This window comes from Papaver somniferum, chromosome 3 (assembly GCF_003573695.1).
Source record: "Papaver somniferum cultivar HN1 chromosome 3, ASM357369v1, whole genome shotgun sequence".
Classification (NCBI taxonomy): Eukaryota; Viridiplantae; Streptophyta; class Magnoliopsida; order Ranunculales; family Papaveraceae; genus Papaver; species Papaver somniferum.
This window is the reverse complement of record NC_039360.1, coordinates 96,978,180-96,990,812: the sequence shown is the minus strand read 5'-3', so window position 1 is coordinate 96,990,812 and position 12,633 is coordinate 96,978,180. Positions and strand designations below refer to the sequence as shown.

The following is a 12,633-nucleotide window of genomic DNA, read 5'->3' as shown; positions in this document are numbered from 1 at the left end:
AACATAAAAAAAAAAAAAATCTTGCTTCAAAAAAAAAAAAAGAAAAAGGAAATCTCGCCACATTTATTTTCTCATTTTTGTTTCACACAAACCATTTTTTTTTTTTTTTGGTCCGATCACGTTTCATTATAAATTTTGTTTAATTTCAACTTTTTATTTGTCTACTTATCTAAAGTTTAAAGGGCATACTCTACTTACCTATTGATTATCGGTTGTTCGAAAGAATTTGCCACCCCCTTCAACCGCATTGGTAACCAATTAGTATATTTCAGCCTTATCCTAGTATAATTTCTGGTCCGTCGCTGCTTAATTCACGCATGACATTACATAGGTCTTAATTGACGTATGACGTTCAATTTTTTTAACAAATTTCAGACGCATGCAATATCATGCGTGAATTAAGGTTGGCTTACTAAATTAACACAAAATCTTGAACTCTTGCTTCGCATCACCCATCGTATGCACGCACACCTGGCGGAAAACTGTGACAAGAGTTCATAGAGTGTAGTAATCCAAAACTATTTGTTTGATTTTCTTTGACTGCATTGATGAAAAAAGATAAGTGTGCTGAAAACATTGCAACTTCTTTAATTAAGACGGTTTGGGAGGTTATATAAACGGGTTTACAGAAGAAGAATGAAGACCAGCACCATTACTCTTTGATATTCAAAACCAAACTAGTGAGTAGAGGAGAAAGATGAGTTTCGTAAATCATTCTGCTCATCGTCCATTGGAAATATTTTTTATTCCATTTGTAGCTCCAGGGCATATGATACCGATGATCGATCTCGCGAGGGCATTCGCAACCCGTCAAGGAGTTAGAGTTCATATAATAATTACAACTCATAATGCTCTACTCTTCAAGTCATCCATAGATCAAGATGTCAACTCCAGTAATGCAGATATTCAACTTCACATTCTAAAATTTCCATCCTCACAAGTTGGACTTCCTGAAGGTATAGAGAATTTCAACTCCATCACTTCACCAGACATGTATTCGAAAGTCTACCAAGGTATTTCCATCCTCCAACAACCCATGGAAAAACTTCTACACCAAAACAACCCAGATTGCATCATCTCTGATATGTACTACCCGTGGACTAATGATTTAGCAAACCAGCTTGGTTGCCCTAGACTCGTGTTTCGCGTGAACTCCTTTTTCTCTCTCTCGGTTATGGAAAGCATTAGACGGTACAGGCCTCATGACACTGTATCTTCCGATTCGGAGACATTCCAAGTTCCAGGCCTTCCATACCATCATTGTATTGAGATGATAAGGTCGCAATTGCCGGATTATGTCAGAACGAGAACGCCATATGGTGATTTGATGGATACATTTATAGAATCTGAAATGAGAAGTTATGGGGTCATCGTGAACAGTTTTTACGAGTTAGAATCGCCTTATGCAGACCATTTCAGGAATGTCATGGGAATGAAAGCATGGCAAGTTGGGCCGGTATCCCTATGTATTAAGAGAGAAGTGAAGGACGCTGATGATGAACAGAAGAAGCAACACAAGTGCATGAGTTGGCTTGATTCTATGGAACCCAATTCAGTCGTTTATGTTAGTTTTGGGAGCATGGCACGATTTCAGAAAACCCAATTGATTGAGATTGCATCTGCTCTAGAGACATGTGGCTACCCGTTCATTTGGGTGGTCAGAGAACCAAAGGAAGAAGGCAAAAATCAAGGGTGGTTGTTGGGCGAGTTCGAGAGGAGGATGAATAAGAAAGGAATAATAATTAGAGATTGGGCGCCACAGGTTACAATCTTGGCACACCCGGCAATTGGAGGATTTGTAACTCACTGCGGGTGGAACTCAGTATTAGAGAGTGTGGCGGAAGGTGTACCAATGATTACTTGGCCACTCTTTGCAGAGCAGTTCTATAATGAAAAGCTTGTCATAGAAGTACTGAAGATTGGAGTGAGGGTTGGTGTCTACGAGTGGGAGCATTTGATGGAAGAAGGAAAGATAATCGTAGGCAGAAAGAAGATAGAGAAGGCTGTAAAAATGTTAATGGATGGTGGAGATGAAGCAGATGAAATGAAAAAGCGGGCTAGACAGATGAGTGAAAAAGCCAAAAGAGCTGGGGAAGAAGGTGGATCTTCTTGCACCAATCTGATCGATTTGGTTGAAGAACTGAAAGTTGTTCGTCATATTAGCATATAAGATGGTCTCAAGATCTTAGAGAAAACAGAGCATTATTATGTTTTCTCGGCAGTGGTTCCTGATCGGGTTAATGAATCACTAAGTCTTGTTTTTCATTTTAGATTTTCATCTATATGGAATTGAACTCCAGGAGTTCACTGTTGAATGTTCAATAAAAGGTTCACTAATTACTTAAATGGCTCAAGGTGCGCCAAAGTTCTGGTTAAACAAAATTCACCAGATCCAACTTCACATCAATAAAACAGCTTTTACAAGCTGGAACCATCTTACACAAACCACTGTTTCACCTACTTGTGTATGGTATCTCAAGTGGAACAAAAAAGTCCGGCAGTTTTACGTTTATACTGTAGACCTATAGGGTCAAAAACGGAACAGATAAGAGAAAGAAGTAGGTAGATGTGGCATGTCATAAACTCCAATAAGCAATTGGAGATCCGCTCACGGTATTAAGCCATCAAAACATCATACAAGAGGGCAAGATAGAGAGCCATAGACATAACAATCAAGAGTCAAACCACACTGTCATTTAACAAAGATGGGTGCCTAGTCTGTGGCATAAGCAAAACACACAATCTTTTTAAGAAAAATGAACCTAAAAAAAAACAGCATTTCTAAGCAACGACTAGAAACATGGAATTGGAATTCGGGGAATATTAGCTATATAGTTTTGATTTGTTCCAGTGTCAAATCGTTGTCCTGTCCACTACCAATAACTGTTAACGACCTAAATAGAACTTCCGAGATGTCTATACATACGCATGGGTTCGCCGGGTTGTTTCAAAGATCTGAAGCAAAGGACATCATTTCAGACTATCTGAGGATATAGCTTGGCCTGTTGCTTTACCCTTTTCTTGTACTCCACCGGCTCCTGAATATATCAAGATGTCAAGTTACTATGTTACAATGAAAGCTAGCCAGAAAAGCTTGAATGAGTCAGATACCTGGATGAAAAGATGGTATCCATCTGTTTGAGCAGGATCAGCAGCGTTGGGTTGGTCCAGCAAATCTTGTATGCCCACAAGAATTTGCTTCACTGTAATGGCCGGTCTCCAACCCTGACAAATAAAAAAAATGACAATAGGAAAAAGAATTAATGCCTACGTATAAAATGCATTCTTCAAGTATATGGCCATAGCCTAAACAATAACATTTCAAGTTAAAAGATATGCAAAAGAGAAACAAAGAACTTACACTGTCCTCGTTGAGGATAGACAGGCACACAGTTCCTGAAGGATAGACGTTAGGGTGAAAAAAGTTCGGAGGGAATTTGCACTTGGGAGGTTTGCTAGGATAATCTTCGCTGAAGTGAAGTGCAAGTGGAAAATAACCACCTTCCCAATCAGTCTGCATAATCGAGTGAAACAAAATTGGTGAAACCGGCAAGAGCCTCGTGTATATTAAGAGGAAACTCACAGAATAGTAGCAAGCAAGGTACTTGTAATAATAACCGACTATTGTAACAGCGAAAACATAGCCTTTAGTAACCGACTATTATATGACAGGAAAAAAACATAAGCTCCGCATATTTCTAGCATGGCATAAAGCTTTGAGCCAACACCTAATTCAAGCAAGATGATGTCTTAAACCAGATGACCGTAACAACTTCCCTACAGAAGTTTATGCAGCAACAAAGAATTAATGTAAGAAATAATGACTTCAAAACTTAAGTTGTACAATATAAGGCGATACCAATCAGTTGATGTTAAAACCACAATGCATGAATCATGAAAGACACCCACCCAACAAAATAACTGATGATTTAGTAAAACACCTTAAATAGGACAAACCATAAACTCACATCCAAATCCATATTTTACAGCAGATAACAGGATAAGAACGTTAACATTGATAGCATCCCATCCCTGCGACTACAAACCCCTATATTTGATCCAAATGTGACCGACTTCAGAATCTAAAAGGATATCCTAGCAATATACCCAACACAGTATCAAAAGAAAATTCAATTGCCAAATCCAAAACAAGTTGACAATGGCATTTTATCTTACACCATTGACGTTTCAAAAAAGTTCTCAAAATAACTGTTCACGACATTCAAAGTGCCACGTTTCCATTTCTCAAAGTCCCAAATCTCCAATACCCAGACACCAATAACAGGGTATAAGCTAGGGTTTATTGAAATATAAATAAATCCATCGAATAAACTGATCAAATCAACTTAACAAGCAAACGAAAACTTAATCACATAAAAAATGACAGAAACTATGTTAGGGTTTTCTGTTTAACTGATACTTACACCGGCTTTACCAGGGATAGTGCACTGCCACACCATTAAATTAACAGAACCATCTGCAGCAGTTTCCGGTTTAGCAACAAAACCCTAGAAAGATAAGATGAAAAAATCATTAAAATCAGAACATACAATCAACGAAGTTTCTTCAAAAATATAACAAACAAAAGAAAAAGAAACAGTACGAACATGGGGATGATTCTTTCTCCATGCTTTACGTTCTTCGGCAAGACGACCACGAGCTATTCCTGCAGACATTCTCTTTCTCGATCTCTATAGATTCTCGAATCCCTTCGGCTTCGCTACACTCCTCCCGCCTTTAAAACTCTTTCTCTCTCTCTTGTTGAGGGAGTAATATTTACTGTGAGATCTAGGGATTCCAAATTTCGAACCATAGACCATGGTCAATGAATAAGTGAAGTATTAGCGGTTTTTTCATAAGACTATTAAAGGGGCGTCGCACTCCAATAGAGAGGTTTCTTTTGGATTCTAAATGTCCAAAAAAGTATTTATGGGATATACTAACACATATACAAAATGTCTAGTTACCCTTTAACTAAAATAAAAACTTAAAAATCGTAAAAGTGATTTTACGTCCAGATTAGGATTAATTTCAACCGTAAAATTTTATTTGCATGTAGTTTTACGTCCAGGTTTGGATTAGTTTCCAACCGTAGAAGCTCATTTTACGTCCAGGTTTCTTTTAATTCCAACCGTAAAATCTGATTTTACGTCCAGTTTTCTTTTAATTCCAACCATGTAAGTGATTTTACGTCCAGGATTAGTTGAATTCCAACCGTAATTTTCATTTTTACGTCTAGGTTTAGTTTTCTAAATTTTCCTTTCGTCAACCAAGCCGTAAATTTCAATTTTACGTCCAGGTTCCTTTTAATTCCAACCTAGAAATTGATATTACGTCCAGGTTTTGATTGATTCCAACCGTAGAAATTGGTTTTACGTCCAGGTTTGGATTGATTCCAACCGTAGAAATTAATTATTATCTAAATAAATTAAATAAAATTAAAATTAACTAAAGGGTTATTCGGTCATTACAAAATTATTTGAGATAAGGGGTTTTTGATATTACTTCTAGGTGACCCGTTTTTGTCCTATTAGATGACGCCCCTCTAATGGAATGTGACGCCCCAATAATAGCCTTCTTTTTTTAGGGCTTGACTTGGACTTCCTCAAGTCCGGTTCTGTGCATATATACTTTATTCCTTAACCACCGCGGTAGGCATGCTCTTTTTGTTTTCTTTTTTCTCGATTCGAGTGCGATTACATGAGGATACGTGATACCCATGGACTCATCGGTACAAATTTGATTCATGCAAGGCGAGATTGTGTGGTTCCAAATCGTTGTTGAGAGGTGGCGAATTATGCTGGCATCCATGTTATGATTCGTCAATCCGTCTGCCGCTTGATTTCCTTCTATATAGATGTGTTGGATAGTGAATTGTGGAATTGATCCAATTTCAACTTGATTTCAGAGATCATTCGTGTTATGTACCATTGTGGTTCGGAGTCGGAAGTTGGAAATCTCAGTAGATTTTTTGAATCTGCTTCGAATTGTACTTATGGACAGCTTCATTTTGTGGTTTTTGACGCTATGAGCATGGGTCAGGTTTCAGCTATTAATGCAGTGGTGATACCCAAAAAAATGGGCTAGTGCTAACACGATTCTGCTCATTATGCCCAACGCTTCTCCTCAATAATCACGTCCTTAACAAGGGATTTTCAAAACTTGTATAAGGGGAAGCAAAGTCTTACTAGAGGTGCAAAAAATCAAAATGGACTTGGAAGCCCGAATGTTTAGAAGTTTTAGGCTTGAGAGTCAAAGTTGCACACTCATCCTTTCGATCACTTGGCCCTTGGTAGTGGGTTTTTTTTTATAAGAAAATTAAAAGTTCACTTCAGAAACTGGTTAGATTTTGAGCTAAAAGCAAACCGGCATGAACTAATTTATTTTGGTTAAGAGGTTTGAACATACAGCTAAAAGGTTCTGAGGCAAAATAATACGTTGCATTTACATTAGTTTTTGAAGCAAATGCAACGGGTGCCCCGTTTTCTTTTTTAGTAACAAAGTTCAAACAAATAGTTTAATCTACTGTAGTAAGGTAAACACTGATTCTGCTGAAAATGGTAAATTGGGTGTGTTGATGAGAAACGAATTCAAACCCTAAACAAAATGTACCGCACATGAGTACTTTAGATTCGAGAGATGAATCTGTAAGACTCTGGCATAAACCAAGAAATGGTCGTTCCAGATTCAATTCGGTCACAAAGGAAGGAAAAGGGTTGATCTTAGGTAGGGAAGCAGAGAAGGTGTTGAGATCAAATTGATAGTCTTTGTAAGGTGTGGCCATTTATGACTTGATATCAGAACGTAGAACTGCTAGCAGAATGAAAGCTATAGGTTCTGGGTGTTTCTGAATACTTGTGTTGATGACACTGTTGTTGGTTGAAATAGGTTGAAAACCTATTTATACAAGTCATAGTTGAACGCACTGATCTCGTAGGAAGTGGAGGTAGTTAAGTAGTTGATGTGGTTTTTATGTTGTTGTAGAAAGTGGTAGTAAAGTTTTCGTTCACTCAGACTTGTGGAGATTTGTTTTAGACTTAAATTAAAATAAAAATTCAAGATAAAGTTGTTATCAAGATTATAAAAAGCACCAAGACTCAGGATTCCACCATTGACCAATTAAGTGATTTAATCTAATCAATATTCATGTAATTCTTTGTGTTTAAAGTGATTCTAATTTATTGCCTCTAGTAGATTTTTGAAGTAACAATTGTATACATCAAGCATGAAACATCAAAAGTCTTAAACTAAGCATGCTCCATCAAAACGGATCACAATCATTCAATAAAAATCAATTTTTCAATATTAGTTCCATGCAAATAATCATAAAAGAAATTGCAGGAATTAATTAAAATAGAAATATACCACTTTTCATGGAACAATGGCTTCCTCCGTCGCCTCGGCTAAGGGGTTTAGCTCCTCATATATTCAGGTGCTCAAAATACATGTTTGTTGCTCAAAAGTTGATTAAATAGAAGAGAAGGTATGAAGCAGCGTGTTTGTAACAGTTGTAATTGTTACAAAACGCACTATCACAGAAAGCACTGTTACAGAGAAATACTAACAGTAATAATTGTTGCATACTGTTACAGGAACGATAAAAAATATATGTTGTTGAATAAAAGACTGCTCTGAAGGGTCTAATGTTTTTCGTGTTCTTCAGCAGCAGCAGCAGAACTCGACTTCCTGCAACTTCGATTTCTCGACTCTGTGGTGTTCTAAACTACCCCAAACTGTTCGACCTCCTTCCTTGAACTCCCAGCAACTTATATATAGCCAACAGAGCGATTTAATCTCCCCAAAACTCCTCGAAATCTCTTCTTTCCTTCCTTGGCAGTTACGACAATAATCTCTTCCCAAAATTATTTCACGCGTTTCTGAGCTTTCCAACTTATCTCAAACTCTTCCTTAGATAGATATGTATCTTTGGGAAGAGTTTCTTGCCTTTAGTCTTCCTGGAATTCCAAAAATAAGTCCAACAGCAAACCGTGTATAACTTGACTTCTATTTCTTTTTCCGACTATTCTAGCCAATTTGGGTTCAAACAAAAGACTTCACCAAGCCTGTTTAGGCCTAGGGAGTAAACCCAATCAATTTCAGCCATTGAATCGCTCTGGAACTCGATCGAATCATCACCCAAAAATCATGCAGACGTGAACAAAATTTTCCCGACAATTTTTTTATTTGAATTTGGGAAGAAAGTGACCTCCCCTTTATCTGTGGCTGGTCTCCCTTTAGCAGATGCCTGGAAATGGGTCACCCCTTAGTAATTAGGTTACCCCTTATCCAAAGTGAGAGTCCGTATAGTAATTTTCTCCCACGAGCGCAAAAACCACGTTTTTAACCAATTTCGCCGCAAAAGCTTATTTCTCCAAAAATACCTACAGGGACATAAAAAGCCATAATAAATATAAAATCTAGCACTAATAATATATACAATTGAGATTATATAAGACACAAAAATGTGCCTATCAAATACACCCAAACTTATTATTTGCTAGTCCTCGATCAAATCAAATAGAAAATAAAAATCCTAACTCACTGTCGCAGGCATCGTCGATTGCATTTAGCGTATGCAATAAGCCTTTAAACCCCTAGGTGTCCCCAGTGGCCGATTTATAGTCTCGGGAGGGCTTACCAGAGGTATACCCACAAATCATTTATACTCCAGATCCTAGCTATCTACGCAGAACCTTGGAAAGCACTAAAGAATCTCCTTGGTTCGCATACTTATTGACTATAAGAGGAAGTACCCTGATGCGAAATTCCAATTGTTGTACACGAGTTTGCACTCAAGCATACTAAAATTCATATATAAGTGACAGAGCTCTACTCAGATAGTCGCACTATGGACATCAATATCCGGAGTCAAAACTAATCACATGGATAGATCAAGAAGATGGATATAGAGAAAAACATAGATGGTTTTGATGTTTACTAAGTGAACGGCGTTTCCCATATCTGTCTGAAGGCCTCCGCCAAAATGAACCTATCATAATGGATTGAGGTACTAGTCTGACTAATATCAACACACTGGCATATACAAGGGAACCAGTGGTCGATAACCTAACTCTAGGTCAACACAACTGGCATATACAAGGGTACCAGTGGTCGACTTTATTGAATTTATTCCTTTTGGTCAAATGGTCTGGTCTCAATTTCTTTTCTTTTTTTTTTCAACTTTTTTTCAACTTTTTTTTTCATGGTATCTCAATCACTCTAATTCACCCTAGCATTGGTAACAACTTGAATCGTGAGCCCCACCTAATCACTTAGAGAAACATAGTTTAAAAACAAAACAACATCAAAAAGAAGTGAAAAGGACTCAACGAGATATGGTGAAACTATCATGTTATTCCTAACAACTGAGCTCTGTGCTTTTATGAATAGACTCTTTAGATGTTGTCATCTAATCAGATTGGTTCTTCAACTCCTACAACCAAAATGCTTCCATCCGCTTAGATTAGTTAGTGTGATCCTTAATATGCATAAATTTCTAGGCTCTGGAGTTTATTAATGCAACTAAAAAGTTTCTCCCATACTCCCAAACTTAAATCTAACATTGTCCTCAATGTTCTAAAGATGAAATTAAAAGCATGAACAAGGAGAAGCGGTTACCATTGAAGCAAAAGAGTTAAGGAAAGATATTGCCGTGTTGCATGAGATTGGGTTACCTCCCAAGAAGTTCTAAGTTTAAAGTCTTCAGCCATACATCAAGTTTTATAAAATGGCTAGTTACCTTTCAAATCATATATCAGTAGTCGAAATAACTGCGGGTCATCAAAACCAAATAAAACTGCCACTAATATGAAACAACTGCACAGGATCAGAAAAAATAACATAAGGAGCACAACCTCATTGAAAGTTTCTTGCAAGACAACTGGATTTATTTGGGGCGCCCAATTGGGCTTCATATGAGTGTCTTGAAAAACAGATTCATCCGAACAACGGGACTTTAATATCTGGATTTCCTCGTGAACAGTATCAGGAGGATCAGGCTGTGGAGTCTGAATAGACTCAAGTGATACCTCATAAGCACTAGGATCGAGTCCCAAGTTAGGGACTTCTACTGGGGATAATTGACGATCACTACCCCCAAACTTAGAATTTTGGGTGTCTCTAGATAGACTAGGCACAATATTCCTAATTTCTAGACCATCAGGTTTCTGAAAAAGGTCAATTGCTTTCTCTGAGTTATAATCAGGTGGTTCATCCTCTAAATTCTTTTGAGGTATACTATCTGTAGGACTTATATGTTTCATATCCTGTATGGTCAACCATAGAGTTTCCTTATTGTCTTGAAGCACGATTTCTGGCCTGATGTCCTGATCGGATGCTATAATCACAGGCAAAGTCTTAGATGGCCCTAAGAATGCAGATTTAGGGTCCAACTTAGAAGGCTCTTCTAAACAAGGGATTAAGGTAGACTCAAAAGCTAGTAATGGTTCGAACCTAGCTTTCCATTTATCAGTATCTAACATAGGAATAGAATCCAACATAGCATTCACTTGTTCAATGTTGCTATCTTCGTCGAAATCCATGCTAAAGTGGGCTAGACAACTCTCTAATGGATCTTCCGATATGAGGTTTGGTAATGACTCCTGAATTAAGGTTCCTATCATGTTCACCTCTTCAATGCACGTGTCATCTAGCTCAGAATGTAGCTTATTGACATTAAAAATATTTAACTCAATAGTCATATTACCAAAAGATAGATTCATAATACCATTTCGACAATTTATGATCGCATTAGACGTAGCTAAAAATGGGCGACCTAAAATCACAGGTATCTGGTTCTCTGGGTCAGGGACAGATTGGGTATCTAAGACCACGAAATCCACAGGATAAATAAACTTGTCGACCTCAATAAGAACATCTTCTATCACACCACGAGGAATCTTGACAGACCAGCTAACTACAATGTTATCTTGGTAGGTTTCAATTCACCGAGCCCTAGCTTTAAGTACACATGGTATGGGAGTAAGTTCACACTGGCTCCTAAGCCAAGTAAAGCTTTGTGTACCCTGTGTTTTCCTATCGTACAACCAATGGTAGGTGCACCTGGGTTTTTATATTTAGGAGTTGTGGGGTTCTGAATGATCGAACTTACATGACTAGCTAAAAAGGCTTTTTTAGGGACACTAAGCTTTCGCTTTCGCGTACACATATCCTTAAGAAACTTGGCATAAGATGGAAGTTTCCTAATTGCTTCTAGTAACGGAAGGTTTATGGTAACTTTCCTAAAAACCTCCATTATGTCATTAAAGTTGGATTCACTCTTTGTTGGTACTAATAGCTGTGGAAATGGGGCTCTAGGCATAAAATAGGGCCTCTCAGGAACCGAATTGACATCATCAGAAACTTTATCCGTCTCCTCAGCTATGGTTGGTGCTGAGGGGTGAACTACAGTGTGCTCACTATCGGGCATGGTTACCTGATTGTCTACTACTCTACCACTTCTAAGGGTTCTAACAGCATTCAACTGATGTGATGATTTTGTACCTACTTCATGAACTCCTCTAGGATTTGGATTAGTCTGACTAGGGAAACTTCCGTTATCTCTCTCACTTAAGGTCTTAGCTAGTTGACCGACTTGAAGTTCTAACTTAGCAAGAGTTTGAGCATTAGTTTGAAAGTTCTGCTTGGTTTCCTGTTGAAAACTAACCTGGCTCTGTGCTAACATGTCCTGGCTCTGTGCTAACATGTCCTGGCTCTGTGCTAACATATCCTGGCTCTTTCTTAATATACTAAGAGATTCCTCTAAGCTCGTCATTCTATTCTCTAAAGAGTTCTAAAACTGACCTGAAGAGTTCTTATCTGAACCAAAACCTGGGGGAGCATTAAAATTACTAAACTGACCTCGACTCTGGCCTTTGGACCATGAAAGGTTCGGATGGTTTCTCCAACCAGGATTATAGGTTTCTGAATATGGGTCAAACTTCTGACGGTTATCGAATCTAGTGTTATTATAGAGAGCATTGGCTTGCTCTTCATTATTCTGGCCTTCCCGAAAAGGCTCTAATCTACCACTAGTGTGACCCACTTCTAAAGCTTCTAACCTTTTCGCTATAGCAGCAATTTTGGCATCTGATTCAAAGTTTCCTTTTACCCTATTAATGTTTCCTCTGCCTAGAAGAATTGTTTTCTGGGGTCCCTATTACTTTCCCATTGTTGGGTCTTTTCGGCGATTTCATGCAAATATGTCATCGCATCATCAACTGTTTGGTTTTCAAACCCACCTGTACACATAGATTATACTGTGGTTGTAGTGGGATAATCTAAACCCTCATAAAGGATCTGAACTAACCTAACCTTTTCTAAACCATGATGAGGACATTGGGCTAATAGATCATTGAACCTTTCCAAATACCTATACAAGGATTCTCTATCCTGTTGAGAAAATGTGCAGATTTGCGTCCTAATAGACGATGTTTTGTTCCTAGGGAAAAACTTGTTCAAAAAGGCAGATGTAAGTTGTTCATATGTTTCAATTGATCCGGAAGCCAAACTATATAGCCACGATTTGGCTTTATCTTTCAAGGAAAAGGGGAATAACCTGAGTTTCAAAGCAGCATCATCAAGGTTTCTAATTTTTAGGGTACTACAAATTTCCTCAAAGTCCCTAACATGGAA

General features: G+C 37.9%; 2 protein-coding genes and 1 pseudogene across 2 annotated transcripts; 2 read left to right on the top strand and 1 right to left on the bottom strand.

Annotated features, from left to right (window-relative positions):
- The first annotated feature begins 697 nt into the window (after nucleotides 1-697).
- LOC113359772 (scopoletin glucosyltransferase-like) lies at nucleotides 698-2,170 on the top strand. The gene has a single exon (XM_026603353.1). The coding sequence runs from the start codon at nucleotides 698-700 to the stop codon at nucleotides 2,168-2,170; it is 1,473 nt and encodes a 490-aa protein (XP_026459138.1).
- Nucleotides 2,171-2,635: 465 nt separating this feature from the next.
- LOC113356910 (SUMO-conjugating enzyme SCE1) lies at nucleotides 2,636-4,804 on the bottom strand. The gene is made up of 5 exons (XM_026600146.1): nucleotides 4,608-4,804; nucleotides 4,425-4,508; nucleotides 3,362-3,514; nucleotides 3,112-3,225; nucleotides 2,636-3,038 (listed from the first exon to the last, which is right to left on the bottom strand). The coding sequence occupies exons 1-5, from the start codon at nucleotides 4,674-4,676 to the stop codon at nucleotides 2,976-2,978; spliced, it is 483 nt and encodes a 160-aa protein (XP_026455931.1). The 5' UTR covers nucleotides 4,677-4,804; the 3' UTR covers nucleotides 2,636-2,975.
- Nucleotides 4,805-12,319: 7,515 nt separating this feature from the next.
- LOC113362363 lies at nucleotides 12,320-12,419 on the top strand (annotated as a pseudogene).
- The last annotated feature ends 214 nt before the right edge of the window (nucleotides 12,420-12,633 follow it).